Source organism: Barbus barbus (genome assembly GCF_936440315.1).
Source record: "Barbus barbus genome assembly, chromosome: 43".
Lineage (NCBI taxonomy): Eukaryota > Metazoa > Chordata > Actinopteri > Cypriniformes > Cyprinidae > Barbus > Barbus barbus.
Window position 1 is genome coordinate 24,141,999 of NC_136721.1, and position 20,148 is coordinate 24,162,146.

Here is a 20,148-nt window from a genome sequence, read left to right on the forward strand (position 1 = left end):
ACGACACGCCCAGAGCGCGCACGCACCACCCTTCCGTGTAGTCACTGACACATCATAGCTTTGACTTATTTAATCGAGTTTGACATGAAAAATTAGGAAGATCATCAAGTTGTTTTTCTTCATGTAGTGATTTTAATAATGGATTCTTAAAGCTTAAGAAAACCTTTCATATTTAGCAGCCAGGGGCAGGTGTAGTAGAACATGTAAAACCAGGTTTTTGTGTTTTTTACTTTCGAAACTTCGTCGGAAGTTAGAACGGAAGATCGTCTTGGGCTCAAAAGGGGTTTATTTTGAGTTTTTCTAACAGTTGTTATTTTGTTCATTCTCTGCAGTATGGCGTGGGGAGGAAGAGGTCAGTAAATTAAAATTTCTAGTCTCACTTTTGATCTTGCTTTGAGAAATTCTACTAGTGTCAATCATAATAATAATAATAATAATAATAATCTCAGGTGATTATGGACTATAGAATGCAAATATGATATTAAATAACACAACTTTCTTATTTCGTTGGCTATTTGACAGGTCGCAGAGACGAGACAGAAATGAGTAAGTTGAACTTTGTTTGTCTTTCAGATACTTAACCGTAACTTATGTATATATGCATGTATGCAATGCATTTATTTAGTGTTTGTGCTGTAAGAAATATTTTAAATATTTGCAAGAACTATAGCCTGTGTGTGTGTGTGTGTGTGTGTGTGTATGTGTATATAGGTAGAAGATATTATTATAGAAGATAAAAATAAATAAATATTAAAAAAAAATCTAACTTGCATGTGAAAACCTGTATCCTACACGTAATGAAACGTAACTGAGGAATTCCTGGAATGTTAAAGCTGCAGTCCGTAACTTTTGACGCATTTTGCGGAAGAACATTGTGGCCGGAGCTACTTCTCTCTGTTTATGTCTATGACGAATCACGCAGGTACTGGGCTACTCCGCGGCGGTAACTACCCGAACCAGTCTAAATAGTCTGAATATAAACACTTATTATAGGTGTACCGTGATACAGGACAAGCCAAAAACACGGTTTGGAAAATGGATTCATGGTGTACTCACTTATTATATAAATTTTGTTAATTTTGGACACAAAAAAGTTACGGACTGCAGCTTTAAATCACACTTAATGTGAAACATTTATGGAGAGAAATCAATGTATGAACTTAAGGGTTAAAAGTACAAATCTTATTTTCTTATTACAGGTCCTCTCTTGAACAATGATGGTAAGTTGCCTAATTTGGAGGTACATTTTGAGAGTTAGTAGAACTTAATTTGTTTGTTAATTCATTTCCAAGTAGCATTTTGAAGTAATATTGACTCTGGAATAATTTCAAACAAGAAACAATGCATTCCAGAATATTCATCTGTGCACAGTCTGACAAAATAACAAAAGTGGTGTTAGTGAAGAAAAAAGATCTTGCAGGTTACTTTTTATATAAAACACACATAATAGTGAATAATGGAATTCCATTCTACCAAATTAAATGTTATTTTTACATAATTCAGTATAATTCATACATAATTCGAAGTATAAATGTAATTTAAATGCGGTGCACCCAAGACAATGATCCACACCAAAAACTAGTGTAGAAGCCACATACACCTCAAATAAATGTACAGATTTTTATTTTTCATGCACGATTTGTTTATATGCTTTTTTTACCAGATGAAAGATTCAGACAAAGATCTGGATGGTCCACAGGATCCAATGAAAAGCTGAGATTCATGGTGCTTGGAGGTGATGATGCTCTTATGGATGAAGCATGTGCCACAATCCTGGGAGAAAGAGAGAACGGGCATGCATTTACATTTGGAGAATTGAAGCCCAGGAAGGCTCAAGTCTGTGGACGACAGGTTTCTGTATTAAAAACTCCGTCCTATTGGCTGGAACACTTGAAATCAAAGTTATTTTTCAGCAAAGGAGTCAAATCTCTGAAAAAGGACCTGCATTTCTTTGAATTGCAGTTGTTTCCGGGGCCTCATGCCTTTCTGTTAGTACACAGAGATGTGAAAAACACCGGCAGAGAGTATTATCTTTTACGTGCTCTGAGTGAAGTGTTCGGGGAGAAGGTCTTGGACTATTGCATGGTATTATTTATGGGTAGGGCAAGGCACAATAATCCAAACAAGAACACCTGTTTGAGGATGTGTCAACGCAGATACCACATTTTACAGAACACTGACACAAGTGTTCATCAGTTATTTCAAAAAACAGAGGAAACGTTGAACAACAGTTTTTTCACAAATGATTTGGCATTATTCAGACAAGCTGATATTTATTTTAGAGCCAAGTATGAGAAAAAGACCACAGCAGATACTCCACCTCATGGTCCTCCTGGTCCACCTCCTGGTGAGTATTTTAAACATCTGTTATCTGTACACTGGACAGATACTATTATTACTGATATATTCATTCTCTATGTTGCTTATGCTCTAAATCAGGGGTTCCCAAATTCGTTCCTGGAGCCTCCCCAACACTGCACATTTTGCATGACTGCTTTGTCTGACACACCCATTTCAGGTCTTGGAGTTGCTATATGAGCTGATGAGTTGAATCAGGTGTGATTGATAAAGGAGACATGCGAATGTGCAGTGTTGGGGAGGCTCCGGGAATGAGTTTGGGAACCCCTGCTCTAAATGGGTCATGGAAGGATTGGAACCTATCATTGTATAATATACAGGTCCTTTTCAAAAAATTAGCATATTGTGATAAAGTTCATTATTTTCTGTAATGTACTGATAAACATTAGACTTTCATATATTTTAGATTCATTACAACACAACTGAAGTAGTTCAAGCCTTTTATTGTTTTAATATTGATGATTTTGGCATACAGCTCATGAAAACCCAAAATTCCTATCTCAAAAAATTAGCATATCATGAAAAGGTTCTCTAAACGAGCTATTAACCTAATCATCTGAATCAACTAATTAACTCTAAACACCTGCAAAAGATTCCTGAGGCTTTTAAAAACTCCCAGCCTGGTTCATTACTCAAAACCGCAATCATGGGTAAGACTGCCGACCTGACTGCTGTCCAGAAGGCCATCATTGACACCCTCAAGCAAGAGGGTAAGACACAGAAAGACATTTCTGAACGAATAGGCTGTTCCCAGAGTGCTGTATCAAGGCACCTCAGTGGGAAGTCTGTGGGAAGGAAAAAGTGTGGCAGAAAACGCAGCACAACGAGAAGAGGTGACCGGACCCTGAGGAAGATTGTGGAGAAGGACCGATTCCAGACCTTGGGGGACCTGCGGAAGCAGTGGACTGAGTCTGGAGTAGAAACATCCAGAGCCACCGTGTACCGGCGTGTGCAGGAAATGGGCTACAGGTGCCGCATTCCCCAGGTCAAGCCACTTTTGAACAGAGAAGCAGCACTGGACTGTTGCTCAGTGGTCCAAAGTACTTTTTTCGGATGAAAGCAAATTTTGCATGTCATTCGGAAATCAAGGTGCCAGAGTCTGGAGGAAGACTGGGGAGAGGAAAATGCCAAAATGCCTGAAGTCCAGTGTCAAGTACCCACAGTCAGTGATGGTCTGGGGTGCCATGTCAGCTGCTGGTGTTGGTCCACTGTGTTTTATCAAGGGCAGGGTCAATGCAGCTAGCTATCAGGAGATTTTGGAGCACTTCATGCTTCCATCTGCTGAAAAGCTTTATGGAGATGATTTCATTTTTCAGCACGACCTGGCACCTGCTCACAGTGCCAAAACCACTGGTAAATGGTTTACTGACCATGGTATTACTGTGCTCAATTGGCCTGCCAACTCTCCTGACCTGAACCCCATAGAGAATCTGTGGGATATTGTGAAGAGAAAGTTGAGAGACGCAAGACCCAACACTCTGGATGAGCTTAAGGCCGCTATCGAAGCATCCTGGGCCTCCATAACACCTCAGCAGTGCCACAGGCTGATTGCCTCCATGCCACGCCGCATTGAAGCAGTCATTTCTGCAAAAGGATTCCCGACCAAGTATTGAGTGCATAACTGAACATAATTATTTGAAGGTTGACTTTTTTTTTTGTATTAAAAACACTTTTCTTTTATTGGTCGGATGAAATATGCTAATTTTTTGTGATTGGGTTTTCATGAGCTGTATGCCAAAATCATCAATATTAAAACAATAAAAGGCTTGAACTACTTCAGTTGTGTTGTAATGAATCTAAAATATATGAAAGTCTAATGTTTATCAGTACATTACAGAAAATAATGAACTTTATCACAATATGCAAATTTTTTGAAAAGGACCTGTACATGACTACAAATTCAATTAAGAGTTAGTTCTCTGCCACTATGGTGGGTCACATCATAGATTCACCTGAATAGCTTTTGTCTTTACTTTTTAATCCGTGCCAGGGATGCCAAACAAATTACAAACATTTTGATAAAAACCAAAAATGAACATAACAGAAAGCCTCAATGAACAAAGCTGTTCCTAAAATACATTATTTTTAAAAGCTGGAAACTGGTTAATTCTGTTGTGATATTTCTTCATGAAATCAGAAACAAAACAAATTGCACTGAACAGTGTAGTTTTTCACTGTAAAAATAGCACCACTTCCTGAAGAGATTCCAGTCTTGACAAATTTGTTAAATACTTTATTGAGAGTACTGTAGGCTACTTTTCTTGTGAACAAATAAAATTAATATTAAAATACACAAACAACATTAAGTTACTTCTGTTTCTGAATAAAGCAGTAATGGACATCACTGAATCACAAGTCTTATTTTATTTAATAAAAATCAAAAACACCTATAGAGGCTAAATAATATAATTTTATATAGGCTATAAAGTTTCTTATTATATATTTATTTCAGAAAGTTGAGGAAAATCAAATGAGTTGAATCCAAAGATTTTTTAAATTGTTATTCTGAGGATAAAGGCGTCATCTATCAACTGAAGGCACATGTCTGTACTATTGACACTACATAACATAAAATGTTAAATACACTATTAACATGTTTAGGTTACAACTACATCTGTCCCTGAATTTTTTTTAGCAGTGATTAATTTGAGGCTATTTTTATTTAAAAGCAGCCTAATAATACAATGTGGTACTTGTTATAAAAAGAAAGCTATCAACCTCTATTCAGTTCTAACTGGTAACCTTTTGGAAAGGAGACTCTAAAAACAGCCTACCATTAAAAATATTACTAATAATCCGACAAGAAAAACAATTTTTTTTTTTTGTAAAACTATTTTGCATAGAGGATTCACAAGCCAGTGGATCACAGAAACCTTAGTAGAACTTAATTTGTTTGTTAATTCATTTCCAAGTAGCATTTTTAAGCAATATTGACTCTAGAATAATTTCAAACAAGAAACAATGCATTCCAGAATATTCATCTGTGCACAGTCTGACAAAATAACAAAAGTGGTGTTAGTGAAGAAAAAAGATCTTGCAGGTTACTTTTTATATAAAACACACATAATAGTGAATAATGGAATTCCATTCTACCAAATTAAATGTTATTTTTACATAATTCAGTATAATTCATACATAATTCGAAGTATAAATGTAATTTAAATGCTGTGCACCCAAGACAATGATCCACACCAAAAACTAGTGTAAAAGCCACATACAACTCAAATAAATGTACAGATTTTTATTTTTCATGCACGATTTGTTTTAATGCTCTTTTTAACAGATGAGACATTCAGACAAAGATCTGGATGGTCCACAGGATCCAATGAAAAGCTGAGATTCATGGTGCTTGGAGGTGATGATGCTCTTATGGATGAAGCATGTGCCACAATCCTGGGAGAAAGAGAGAACGGGCATGCATTTAAATTTGGAGAATTGAAGCCCAGGAAGGCTCAAGTCTGTGGACGACAGGTTTCTGTATTAAAAACTCCGTGCTATTGGCTGGAACACTTGAAATCAAAGTTATTTTTCAGCAAAGGAGTCAAATCTCTGAAAAAGGACCTGCATTTCTTTGAATTGCAGTTGTTTCCGGGGCCTCATGCCTTTCTGTTAGTACACAGAGATGTGAAAAACACCGGCAGAGAGTATTATCTTTTACGTGCTCTGAGTGAAGTGTTCGGGGAGAAGGTCTTGGACTATTGCATGGTATTATTTATGGGTAGGGCAAGGCACAATAATCCAAACAAGAACACCTGTTTGAGGATGTGTCAACGCAGACACCACATTTTACAGAACACTGACACAAGTGTTCATCAGTTATTTCAAAAAACAGAGGAAACGTTGAACAACAGTTTTTTCACAAATGATTTGGCATTATTCAGACAAGCTGATATTTATTTTAAAGCCAAGTATGAGAAAAAGACCACAGCAGATACTCCAACTCATGGTCCTCCTGGTCCACCTCCTGGTGAGTATTTTAAACATCTGTTATCTGTACACTGGACAGATACTATTATTACTGATATATTCATTCTCTATGTTGCTTATGCTCTAAATCAGGGGTTCCCAAATTCGTTCCTGGAGCCTCCCCAACACTGCACATTTTGCATGACTGCTTTGTCTGACACACCCATTTCAGGTCTTGGAGTTGCTACTAATGAGCTGATGAGTTGAATCAGGTGTGATTGATAAAGGAGACATGCGAATGTGCAGTGTTGGGGAGGCTCCGGGAATGAGTTTGGGAACCCCTGCTCTAAATGGGTCATGGAAGGATTGGAACCTATCATTGTATAATATACATGACTACAAATTCAATTAAGAGTTAGTTCTCTGCCACTATGGTGGGTCACATCATAGATTCACCTGAATAGCTTTTGTCTTTACTTTTTAATCCATGCCAGGGATGCCAAACAAATTACAAACATTTTGATAAAAACCAAAAATGAACATAACAGAAAGCCTCAATGAACAAAGCTGTTCCTAAAATACATTATTTTTAAAAGCTGGAAACTGGTTAATTCTGTTGTGATATTTCTTCATGAAATCAGAAACAAAACAAATTGCACTGAACAGTGTAGTTTTTCACTGTAAAAATAGCACCACTTCCTGAAGAGATTCCAGTCTTGACAAATTTGTTAAATACTTTATTGAGAGTACTGTAGGCTACTTTTCTTGTGAACAAATAAAATTAATATTAAAATACACAAACAACATTAAGTTACTTCTGTTTCTGAATAAAGCAGTAATGGACATCACTGTATCACAAGTCTTATTTTATTTAATAAAAATCAAAAACACCTATAGAGGCTAAATAATATAATTTTATATAGGCTATAAAGTTTCTTATTATATATTTATTTCAGAAAGTTGAGGAAAATCAAATGAGTTGAATCCAAAGATTTTTTAAATTGTTATTCTGAGGATAAAGGCGTCATCTATCAACTGAAGGCACATGTCTGTACTATTGACACTACATAACATAAAATGTTAAATGCACTATTAACATGTTTAGGTTACAACTACATCTGTCCCTGAATTTTTTTTAGCAGTGATTAATTTGAGGCTATTTTTATTTAAAAGCAGCCTAATAATACAATGTGGTACTTGTTATAAAAAGAAAGCTATCAACCTCTATTCAGTTCTAACTGGTAACCTTTTGGAAAGGAGACTCTAAAAACAGCCTACCATTAAAAATATTACTAATAATCCGACAAGAAAAACAATTTTTTTTTTTTGTAAAACTATTTTGCATAGAGGATTCACAAGCCAGTGGATCACAGAAACCTTAGTAGAACTTAATTTGTTTGTTAATTCATTTCCAAGTAGCATTTTTAAGCAATATTGACTCTAGAATAATTTCAAACAAGAAGAGATGCATTCCAGAATATTCATCTGTGCACAGTCTGACAAAATAACAAAAGTGGTGTTAGTGAAGAAAAAAGATCTTGCAGGTTACTTTTTATATAAAACACACATAATAGTGAATAATGGAATTCCATTCTACCAAATTAAATGTTATTTTTACATAATTCAGTATAATTCATACATAATTCGAAGTATAAATGTAATTTAAATGCTGTGCACCCAAGACAATGATCCACACCAAAAACTAGTGTAAAAGCCACATACAACTCAAACAAATGTACAGATTTTTATTTTTCATGCACGATTTGTTTTAATGCTCTTTTTAACAGATGAGACATTCAGACAAAGATCTGGATGGTCCACAGGATCCAATGAAAAGCTGAGATTCATGGTGCTTGGAGGTGATGATGCTCTTATGGATGAAGCATGTGCCACAATCCTGGGAGAAAGAGAGAACGGGCATGCATTTAAATTTGGAGAATTGAAGCCCAGGAAGGCTCAAGTCTGTGGACGACAGGTTTCTGTATTAAAAACTCCGTGCTATTGGCTGGAACACTTGAAATCAAAGTTATTTTTCAGCAAAGGAGTCAAATCTCTGAAAAAGGACCTGCATTTCTTTGAATTGCAGTTGTTTCCGGGGCCTCATGCCTTTCTGTTAGTACACAGAGATGTGAAAAACACCGGCAGAGAGTATTATCTTTTACGTGCTCTGAGTGAAGTGTTCGGGGAGAAGGTCTTGGACTATTGCATGGTATTATTTATGGGTAGGGCAAGGCACAATAATCCAAACAAGAACACCTGTTTGAGGATGTGTCAACGCAGACACCACATTTTACAGAACACTGACACAAGTGTTCATCAGTTATTTCAAAAAACAGAGGAAACGTTGAACAACAGTTTTTTCACAAATGATTTGGCATTATTCAGACAAGCTGATATTTATTTTAAAGCCAAGTATGAGAAAAAGACCACAGCAGATACTCCAACTCATGGTCCTCCTGGTCCACCTCCTGGTGAGTATTTTAAACATCTGTTATCTGTACACTGGACAGATACTATTATTACTGATATATTCATTCTCTATGTTGCTTATGCTCTAAATCAGGGGTTCCCAAATTCGTTCCTGGAGCCTCCCCAACACTGCACATTTTGCATGACTGCTTTGTCTGACACACCCATTTCAGGTCTTGGAGTTGCTATATGAGCTGATGAGTTGAATCAGGTGTGATTGATAAAGGAGACATGCGAATGTGCAGTGTTGGGGAGGCTCCGGGAATGAGTTTGGGAACCCCTGCTCTAAATGGGTCATGGAAGGATTGGAACCTATCATTGTATAATATACATGACTACAAATTCAATTAAGAGTTAGTTCTCTGCCACTATGGTGGGTCACATCATAGATTCACCTGAATAGCTTTTGTCTTTACCTTTTAATCCATGCCAGGGATGCCAAACAAATTACAAACATTTTGATAAAAACCAAAAATGAACATAACAGAAAGCCTCAATGAACAAAGCTGTTCCTAAAATACATTATTTTTAAAAGCTGGAAACTGGTTAATTCTGTTGTGATATTTCTTCATGAAATCAGAAACAAAACAAATTGCACTGAACAGTGTAGTTTTTCACTGTAAAAATAGCACCACTTCCTGAAGAGATTCCAGTCTTGACAAATTTGTTAAATACTTTATTGAGAGTACTGTAGGCTACTTTTCTTGTGAACAAATAAAATTAATATTAAAATACACCAACAACATTAAGTTACTTCTGTTTCTGAATAAAGCAGTAATGGACATCACTGAATCACAAGTCTTATTTTATTTAATGGGAATAAAAATCAAAAACACCTATAGAGGCTAAACAATATAATTTTATATAGGCTATAAAGTTTCTTATTATATATTTATTTCAGAAAGTTGAGGAAAATCAAATGAGTTGAATCCAAAGATTTTTTAAATTGTTATTCTGAGGCTAAAGGCGTCATCTATCAACTGAAGGCACATGTCTGTACTATTGACACTACATAACATAAAATGTTAAATACACTGTCGTGGGCAGTCGTGGCCTAATGGATAGAGAGTTGGACTTGTAACCCAAAGGTCGTGGGTTTGAGTTTCAGGTCCGACAGGGTTTATTGGTGAGGTAGTGAATAACCGACGCTCTCTCCACCCTCAATACCAAGACCCTTGAGCAAGGCACCGAACCCCCAACTGCTCCCCGGGCACCGCATTGGCTGCCCACTGCTCCGGGTGTATGTTCACTACTGTGTGTACACTTGCATGGGTTAAATGCAGAGCACAAATTCTGAGTATGGATCACCAAACTTGGCCACACACCACTTCCCTTTCCTTCCTTCCTTTCCCTATTAACATGTTTAGGTTACAACTACATCTGTCCCTGAAAAAAGGAGACTCTAAAAACAGCCTACCATTAAAAATATGGATCACAGAAACCTGTGAGACGAAACAGCAAGGAATTTAATCCACCTAATAGTAAGAAATCTATTTCAAATACAACTTAATGTTATACTGAATCGTTCCCTCAATAATGAACTGCTGTAACATTAATAACATTTTCTTTTTTTGTAGTGTCCCGATTGTGATAAAGGTGAGTTGTATAGTTCACCAAAAATAAAAGTCAGTCATCATTTACTCCCCCTCATGTTATTCCAAATCTGTATGACTAAGAATTTTCGTGCCACTCTTTTCCAGACCGGAAGGTCGTTACCACATTCAAGCTATAAAAAGGACAAAAAACACCATGAAGCGGCATAACAGTCATCCATCTGAAATAACTTGTATTCATGATGCTTTGTAAGGAACATACTGAAATGCACAGCATTCTAATTTGGACCATCTCATAATGCAAGATCTTACTATTGGATCTTAAAAGTGTAAGTTAAAGGGAATAGATGACCCTCATTTTGTTCATATTTGACTCCTAGTGAGCACAGGTGTTACATTTAACTCCTCCCACACTATAAATCACACTTAAATATTTGTCACACTTATATCTAAATGCCATCACATTCAATTGAAAATGTCAATCAAATTCTGCATAAGCTTTTCTCATAACTTACTTTCTGAAGTACTTTTGTAATGACTTTAATATGGAGTCAAAAAAGGGCCATATAGATCTGCAAAATAAAACAATGTTTTGCAAACAAAAAAATGTTTTGCAAAAAAAAAAATAGAGTATTGAGAAAAAAAATGCTTTTCTGCAAGTAAAAAAAAAATAATTGCAAAAGAAAAGTTAACCACTGAGAGAAAAAATTAAGTTTAGCAAAGTAAACTCAAAATTGAGTTAGAAAACTCAAAATAAGCGCAGTAGAGGAAGACAATAACACACATAACTAGTTATAGGAAATGCATATGGACATCATTTTATCAATATTTCTAAAACCTTCTCAGGTATTTTAATAATAAAGTATATTAATAATAATGATGATGATGTTCGACTGGTGTTGCTTTTTCAAATGCACGTTATAAGTGACCCAAACTCGAACTGCTTTTACATAGAGCAGCATTTCCTACTGATCAGAATCGTGAAAACACTCAAATAAGAAACAATCGTGCACAAAACACACACAGATGCACAGAACTCAACACACACACACACCAGCCAAGCTCCTAAGGGTGTTTTAACTTTAGCTGACTCGCATATCAATTTGTAAATAATTTTTTATACATTTAATCAAATTCTTATCTTTAGGTCCATGGACCTAATGATGCCACAAGTCACCAGCTGGGAAGGATGATCATGGAAAGACTGCTATCCAAACTGCAGGATACAATGAGTCGCCTACCCCTAGATTTAGATTATTTGCAGTTTTTATGCGGTCATGAGCTTCTCTTCATTTCATCAGTCTGATCAAATTTCAGTCCCAGAGGAACTCCTTGGCGAACTGTCAACCTTGAAAAACACAGTGGATAGGCATATTGACAATAACAATGAACCTGTTACTGCCCTTGAAGTGGAATTTGGAGTTAAGGGCCCCCCAAAGTTTATTTCCAGAGAACATCTTCAGTACCTAGTTAATATGCAGCTATCTGTTCCATGTATTGCCTAGCTTCTTGGTGTGTCAACAAGGACAATCAAACGTCGCCTCACTGAGTATGGCATTTCTCTAAAGGACACCTACAGTAAAATCATAGATGAAGAACTTGACAACCTAGTGAGATCAATCAAAGCTAAAAGTCCACACCTAGGCCATAGAATGATGAAGGGACACTTACAAGCCTTGGGTCATCGTGTGCAATGGACAAGAGTTTGGGATTCCATGCATCGAGTGGACTCTGCTGGAATACTTGCAAGAATTACACAATTGAGATGTGTAGTCAGAAGGACTTATTCCGTCAAGGGCCCTCTTCATGTTGTTCACGTAGACACAAACCATAAGCTGATAAGGTATGTCATGCGTGTCAAGCCATTGATGTAATGCTACTGATAAAAGTATATGTGACCCTTTCTGTGAAAATATCACATATTGTGATCACATTACATTATGTGAAGTCATTATTTGTGAGTTTCTGTGTTTTCTAATTCTATTTAAATTCTTTGAAAATGTATGAAGGAATATAACTAAAGCCCAAGATTTGTTCGATATTTTTAATCCTTAAAAATGATTTGTTATGCATGTGAGTTTCTCTCTACAGTTTACATACGCATTTCAACTGGTAATAACAGATGATCTTTTATCAGATATGGCCTTGTGATATTCGGTGCCATTGATGGGTACTCCAGAAAGGTATTTTTCTCTTTCTTTAATGAAAGTAATGTTTTCATGCAAGATATTGCCCCAATGTCCATAAACTATTACCAACTTTTAACAGATTGCACAAGACGACGACTCTGACTGGGACACAGACAGTATCTCTGACCAGCCGTGGACAGGAATTGTAGTTCCTCCAGTCGAATGCCCCTTAACTGAAGAACTTAAGGCCTAAATTCAAGCTTTTTTTAACCCAACCTCACACTCTCAAAACTATGGAAGAGACAAGTATTTAGAAGTTTTAAATTTTGTGCTGCTTCATTCTTAATTGACACTAAATCAATCATTGAAATGACTAGTGACCAAATGATCCATTTAGAAGCAAATTAAGTTAACATCCAATTCAATAAAAAACAAACTTAAGTTGACATTGCATGCTTGTTTTATTTTCTGTATTGGCTATATTTAAAGCATAAAAAGACTTGTATAACAACTTGTGTTCTCTTAACACATGCATTAAGATATAAAATTTTACAATATGTAACACGTTGTGTTCTCTACACATACACAGTAAATTTCAAAACCATAAGAACATTTACCAATGTATAAAAGGTTTTTTTCCTGAACATGTACAATTCCATACATTTAGTAGCATTTTAAATTGTTAAAACCGTTGTCAAACTGAATGGCTTGCAACATGACTGATTTAAAAGAACTGTAGTCACCCATGTGTACTGTGGGAAATGTAATTTTTCTGGCACAGGCACTTACAACTGGGAAGCATATTTTATGTTCTGGCATCCTCTGCATACACTCATGGTAAAAATGAAGAGAAATTTTGAATTCTTTAAGTTCTGACATTAGAAGAGGTTTGTGTCCCTGGGCAGTGAGCCATTGCATAACACCGGGGACAGTTAAGGGCAGGATGTCTCCGTCAGGGTTATCCTCTACAAGCAAAAGAACTTATCTCTAGGGTTGGTATTGTCTGAATTAGATCAATTACATTTTAACATTAATTTGTGTAATCTGCAGTTTTTTTAACAATATTTATCAACTCTGTCAGTTCATACATACCACAGCTTTCAATTTCTTGGAGAAAGTCTTGCAGAAAGTTGATTATAGCTGTTTCATAAGTCTCTCGTACTGACCCTTCTCCGACATTTTCGGAAGAATGTTCTGCATGATGAAGTCTGCATCAGCCTGTCAAAAAAAAAAACACCATCCATTTTCAGGTACATATGCATTTTGCTTTTATCCAAAGCTACTTTATTACTATAATAACACTTGTTTTAATTATGTGCAATCCCTGAGATCGAACCCAAGCCCTTGGGCTATGCTAGCACTGTTATCTAACCAATAAGCTACAGGAAACCATTACTGAGGTATTAAGAGCAATCCATTTTCTACTATTATTTTTTGTAAGGAACAAGTGTTTGACAATTATTTTTTAACTTGGCAAATAATAATTTTCCTATATATAATATTCCTAAAATGAAATACAAGATATAGGCATATTTTTTTTTTCCAGTTATACCTTATCATCATCCACCACATCAGGGACAAAGAACTGGTGGCAAAGTCCTGAATGGTTTTCCAGGATGTCCACAACTGATCTAGAATAAGTGCATTAACAATGTATCATATTAACATCACAGCTTTTAAACATAGTCTATATGGATGTGACCTACTGTATATAAATCAACTTGTTCGGAATCAGAAAGAGGTTTATTTCAAATTATGTTTGCACATACAAGGGATTTGTTTTGTATTATTTGTTTTCAATTTACAGTATATTTTGAGAGACACCTTTGGCATCGTTTATAGTCCATAATACAACTAGGACGTGGAGAATAATAATTATTATTTATTAATTATAAAACAACGTGAAAGGTGTGCATATTGAGAGAAATGTACAGCCGCCGACACACTTAACGTTGCGTCGGCGATTAGCTAATCGCCACATTAACCGCATTAATTGATCTCTAACTTGCTTAACTTGAGCAAACGCGTTGATACACATAGTTACATATAGTTATCGGTCTATCTAGCGAACTTGAAGAAAGCGATCAATAATACATACCTGTGATCCATCACCCGCATGTCTCTGCTCCGCCATTTCGATCGATCCACTCACTCGGTCTGGGGCTCGCGCTGATGACGTAACGAGAAGCACGCGCCTTCGTCCCTTGTACACACCCCAACCTCTTGACCCCTCCCCCACGTCAAATCAGGGACACAAAGCAAGGCGCAAAGAAAAATGAAGCGCAAAGGAAAGCTTGCGCCGCAGAGGCACGGATGACTGAAACGCGGATTTAAAGGAGCGGCGCAAAGGGAAATATGTGTTGCAAAGTCAATGCTGCTGAAGTTTTACTTTGCTAAACTTTATTTTTTCTCTCAGTGGTTAACTTTTCTTTTGCAATTATTTTTTTTTACTTGCAAAAAAGCATTTTTCTTCTCAATACTCTATTTTTTTTTTTTGCAAAACATTTTTTTTTTTTGCAAAACATATTTTTTGTTTGCAAAACATTGTTTTATTTTGCAGATCTATATGGCCCTTTTTTGACTCCATACTAAATTCACATTTACAAGATATAAGCATTCAAAACGTACAGTCTCTCAGTTCACTTTCTGTCCAATCAAATGCTCTCTAGAATCCGAAGTGCCCCACCCCCGGGCCCTGCACTATAAATAGACGCTGAAATCAGTCACTTGTTCACAGAATTTGTATTTTCTGTACGGTAAATGGCATGTAGTGCACTATATAGGGGATAGGGAACGATTCAGACAGAAATCTGGTTCAGAAGTCTGGTTTGGCGCTGTGTCTTGCAAACCACCATAGCGTACACAGTCTGCTCAGATTCAGAGACACGATAGTCACTCACCGCAGATCACAAAGCATATCGGACCCATTTGAATTCTACACAGAATGCTATATTTTATAGCAATATGAATGATACTGTGGCTGTTATAAACTGTCAAATGCGGCTTTACCAAGCTCAGTGGCTCTAGTCTAAGCTGTGATATAAACGGATGCTATTGGCTATTTAAAAAAGGGGGCTGTACTGCTTGATATGATTCCAAACCACTTCAGTGATCATTTAAGCACAAATAATGTATAAATGGTTACTGTTGTTGTTACCTTTACTTTCACCACTGCTATAATAACAATAATGCAAGAAAGTGCAAGTGGTTAAATGACAAGGGAGAGAGGAAAAACAATAGTAATAATGATGATAATCTTAATCATATAAAATAGAATAGAATAGAATAGAATAAAAGAAAGTCAGAGAAAGGTGGAATGGGAGTGGCAAGATTGTGAAAGTAACAAGACAATGTGTTGTGTTCCGGTGTGGTACATTAAAACATCCTGTGACATAACCATAAGTTTCATTTTCTCAGAAATCATGAATGATTAGACTAGAGACATTAGAAAGACAAAAACTGAGCCTGTAAAAACTGATTACATACTTTAGCATGACTTAAAGTAGTGTAAAAAAATTTTAAAGTCATTATTATTATTATTATTATTTATATTTATAATTATTAATTGTAGTTGTTAATTTGGTCTAGATCAAAACAGGAAAAATATTCATCCATGCATTTGCCTGTGTAGGTTTATGGGGATGCTGAAAACTATAGGGTAAAATATATTTCTCTTTATTTGTTTTTAAATATATTTATAATTATTATGGGTTAATATTTTAATTTTTTTATATCTATATTTTTTTTACATAACCATAACAGAATACAAATCAGAGCTAAGAACAAAACAACAATAATAGTAAATAATAAAATACTTAAAAAATTACTTTAAAAAACACTAAAGAACAAAAATGGGCTAACAGAATTATTTTTTTTTTAATTGTTTTTGGAATTTTTAAAGGATATTTAGAAAGGGCTGCTACAGTTTGAAATAATAAATTTTAGTTATGCTCAAAATAATAATAATAACAGCAATAATAATAATTATAATAATAATAATTATTATTATTATTATGCCAGGATCACTCCCAACAATATTAAATATCTCTTTATTAAATATTATTTGAATAAAATCATTTGTGTAAAAGGTGGTACATGTGGTACATTTGTAATTAAAAAATAAAACTCAAGGCACCTAGTGGGGCCTTGAACATTTTTATGGCAATAGTGAGTGCAAATGTGTAAAAATGCTCTTTAGAGACAAAATAATAAAAGTTTCCTTTAGTAATGTTGATTTTTTTTTATTATACGATATTAGAGGAGCAGAAAGAAGGCACATGTTAGTAAAATTAAATTTGAAGTTTTATTTTAAACATGCAAACAAACAAAAAACAAAAACCTTTTGTTCTTTTGCATTTATTTTTACACAGTGACAAACCAATGTTTAAGGAAGTGGCGTGTGTCAGGATTGTGGACTGTCTTGTGTGTGTTTTGCTCCCCTGTGACCCAGTTTCTCCCCAGTCTGATTGTTTTAATTTGCTTCAGGTGTGTCATCGTCTTTCCCTATTACCCAGTGTTTATAAGCCCCAGTCCTTTCAGTTAATGTTTGTTGGATCCTGAATGTCATTCCTAGTGTTTCCTGTGCCTCCCATGTTCCCAGTTGATGATTAAAAGACTCGTTTGCAAATTCCTCGTCTCCTCGTTCCTTGCTCTGTGTTCCCTGGTATAGTGTGACGGTTTCTTTTGCTATGATTTATTTTGATATTCATTTTGCAAGTAAAAAATTCTTGACCCAGAGGATGTTTTTAGGTGTTGTGACTGGTGGACATAAACTTGCATAAACTGATTAGATTAGTCTTAAAAAGTCTGAATCTGAAACGTAAGACTAATTAGCCTTTGTCTACTGCTAGGTCAAACTAGTTTTTAAGACACTGTCATAGCATAGTGGTTATGTTTATGAATCTGTACCAGAAATTTGTGTCAGTCACACCACAGTAGAACCATTTTAAAAACTACAGGTGCATCTCAAAAAATTAGAATGTCGTGGAAAAGTTCATTTATTTCAGTAATTCGACTCAAATTGTGAAACTCCTGTATTAAATTCAGACTGAAGTAGTTTAAGTCTAAGTTCTTTTAATTGTGATGATTTTAGGCTCACAAGCCTCACATTTAACAAAAACCCACCAATTCACTATCAACAAATTAGAATACTTCATAAGACCAATAAAAAAAACATTTTTAGTGAATTGATGGCCTTCTGGAAAGTATGTTCATTTACTGCAATGGCGGACAGCTCTCAGCTCACTCAGGGCGGGTCTAAGGTAAGATGGCCCTGTCAGTCAATTATTAGAACGGCCTGCGCAGAACTACATCATTCTGACAGGAATCTCAGAACATCCTGATTTGAGAAAGGGGTCATCGGATGCACATTTTGATATGATATAAGTTGATATGATTCTTTTAAAGAAAACTCTATAACATACTTTGGTTAAAATTTCTCAATGGTAGTGTAAAAAACACCTCCTTTACCCTGTCAAATCAGCTCTTTTTTTCAGCAAGCTTTATTTTAGTCCATGTCGCTTTAAATGGTAATGAGCTCTGCTCGCCCCGTCCCTCTCTTCCATGGTGTGATGAGCAATACTGTAAACTTCAGCCACGAAACTGGCTAACTAGCATATTATTAGGAAAGGCGATTTGCAAAGATTCATAAAAAACCCTTATACTCACTTCTTCTGTAGGTGAAGCTGGATCTGTAGTTGAGAGGGCCTGTTCCAGAGACAGCCATGCATGCCCATGCCATGACACCACCTCCACCATGCTTTACAGATGAGGCTGTATGCTTGGGATCATTGCAGTTCCCTTTTTTCCTCCACATTTTTGCTTTCCCATCACTTAGATAAAGGTTCATCTTTGTCTCATCGGTCCACAAACAGTTCCAAAACTCTTCTGGCTCACCTTTGTGCTTTTTTGCAAACTCTAATCTTGTCTTTCTATTTTTGGTGCTGGTCAGCGGTTTGCATCTTGCTGCATCTGTAATTCTGTGTCAAAGTCTCCTGAGGACAGTAGATGGTCAGAGCATCACCCCAGCTTTCTGGAAGTTGTTGGTGATTTTACAGACACGTCTTTTAGGGTTAATTTTCACAGCTTTTATGATTTGTCTGTCATCAACTACTGTTGTTTTCTCAGTCGATCAGGTCGTTGTTGGTTGCTGGTGATTTCCAAACTCTTGATTTCTCCATGCCCTTTGTTTTTGCTGGAGCTCTAATTGACTTCCTCTTTTCTTTTAGCATCCAAATTGCTTGCTTTTCTCTCAAAGTCAGCTCCTTCGTCTTCATCCTGGTTTGTGTGCGTCATCATCGAATGCAAGATTCAGAATACAGAAGTAATGGATATAACTGATACGACACATTCCCTGCTTTTAATATCTGAAGAATTAATGCAACAGGACACAGCTGATCACTTAGAAAGACCTGTGAGGCAACTGCTCCAATACTTATGCTCACATCAGATAGAGGGATGAAACTCTAAAAGTGCTGAACTTCTTAGCTGGTAAAGCATCTATGTGTTGAATCACACAATAATAAAATGTGACATTCTGTAGTTTTGTCTCATATGCATCTTTTAATCATATTTGCAAATGTCTCGACTCCACAACAGAGCAATTTTGTCTTTACTGTTCCACTACTTTTGGAGGGCACTGTAGTTCTAGGAACTAGCCAGCAGGGTCATTCCAAGAGAACTAATTTCTCCCTCAGGTAATTTTCCTGGTTGCATTCGCACTGGCAGCAGAAACTCTGAAAGGGCATATTGCAGGTTAGAGACTCCAGTGAGTCGATGTATAGAAAAATACTGTAAGAACTAGATTTTCTTTATACTTTAAAATACGCTATTAAGTCTTCTGGAGTCGTTTTTGTGAGAGAATTTTACTTTCGCATCTGAAACGCACCAAAACCGGAAGTGACGCATCAAAAGGGAGAGCGGTCCATTGAATCCACAGGAAAACAATGGATTGCAGACAGTTCGGATGCTGAGGAAATTTTAAATATGTATTTACACTCGTATGACGGACCACAGATAAAACCATGAGCCTGCTATGCAGCCAAGAGAGCAGGACAGGCCAGGCCAGGATTAGACAAAACAGCGGTCAGAGAAGACAAATTGAGTTGATGTGAGGAGAACAGAGCAGGTGTTTGGTGAGAGATCAGTGTTAGCTTACAGATATACACACGTTAGCTAATGTAATCAGGCAATAGCAATGCTAGTATTGGTCATCTGAGTATTGATATTTACCAGTAATAGAAACTAATAAGCGTTGATCAGGCGTGTCACACTCGTTAATATCCGACATATATAGTGGTTTCTTATCACCGCAGGAGAGAGAGATAAACACGTTGATTCATAGGTGCTTGTGTGGGAAATGCGAGGCCATGGTCACCGCTGAGGAAAGTCAGTGCCATACTGGGTCTTAGTGGAGAATGTGACCCCCACACTTGATGTGCAGTATCGGACTCTACACCCAGGCTTTGAGGCTTGCTGTCTAAACCCATATGTGCTACAGACAGGAGCATAGACCTCTCCAGGCCAGCAGACACATGTTTTAGGGCAGAAATCTTTTATTACTCTAAGCTAAATACTTGTGTACATGTATAAATCCATTGTTAAATATTTTAATATTAAAACAGTCTGAATAATTTTGATTCTCAATTAAGTTAAGTTAACTCTATTTAGGTCGTGACTGCCTATAAGTAACACTTTTTGATGCCATTGGTATAACACAGTCAATAATGATAGCA

The 20,148-nt window shown here is 36.2% G+C and overlaps 1 protein-coding gene and 1 long non-coding RNA gene across 6 annotated transcripts; one reads left to right on the forward strand and one right to left on the reverse strand.

Annotated features, from left to right (window-relative positions):
- Window positions 1-11: 11 nt before the first annotated feature.
- LOC306862556 (uncharacterized protein) lies at window positions 12-12,975 on the forward strand. Of its 4 annotated transcripts, none has more exons than XM_079405432.1 (12): window positions 12-352; window positions 523-546; window positions 1,200-1,220; window positions 1,664-2,347; window positions 5,642-6,325; window positions 8,052-8,735; window positions 10,101-10,214; window positions 10,311-10,329; window positions 10,434-10,615; window positions 11,434-12,129; window positions 12,424-12,469; window positions 12,555-12,975. In XM_079405432.1, the coding sequence occupies exons 1-7, from the start codon at window positions 334-336 to the stop codon at window positions 10,121-10,123; spliced, it is 2,139 nt and encodes a 712-aa protein (XP_079261558.1). In that variant the 5' UTR covers window positions 12-333; the 3' UTR covers window positions 10,124-10,214; window positions 10,311-10,329; window positions 10,434-10,615; window positions 11,434-12,129; window positions 12,424-12,469; window positions 12,555-12,975. The 4 variants fall into 4 exon arrangements, with proteins under 4 accessions (XP_079261558.1, XP_079261559.1, XP_079261557.1 ...); XM_079405433.1 differs by having other exon boundaries at window positions 12,378-12,469; window positions 12,555-12,974; XM_079405431.1 differs by lacking the exons at window positions 10,101-10,214; window positions 10,311-10,329; window positions 10,434-10,615; ... (1 more) ...; window positions 12,424-12,469; window positions 12,555-12,975 and adding an exon at window positions 8,989-9,137 and having other exon boundaries at window positions 8,052-8,829.
- Window positions 6,995-14,594, reverse strand: LOC306862558. Of its 2 annotated transcripts, none has more exons than XR_013783581.1 (4): window positions 14,514-14,574; window positions 13,968-14,046; window positions 13,508-13,633; window positions 6,995-8,161 (listed from the first exon to the last, which is right to left on the reverse strand). It is a non-coding gene; the product is annotated as an uncharacterized lncRNA (long non-coding RNA). The 2 variants fall into 2 exon arrangements; XR_013783582.1 differs by lacking the exon at window positions 6,995-8,161 and adding an exon at window positions 12,323-13,380 and having other exon boundaries at window positions 14,514-14,594.
- Between the last annotated feature and the right edge of the window lie 5,554 nt (window positions 14,595-20,148).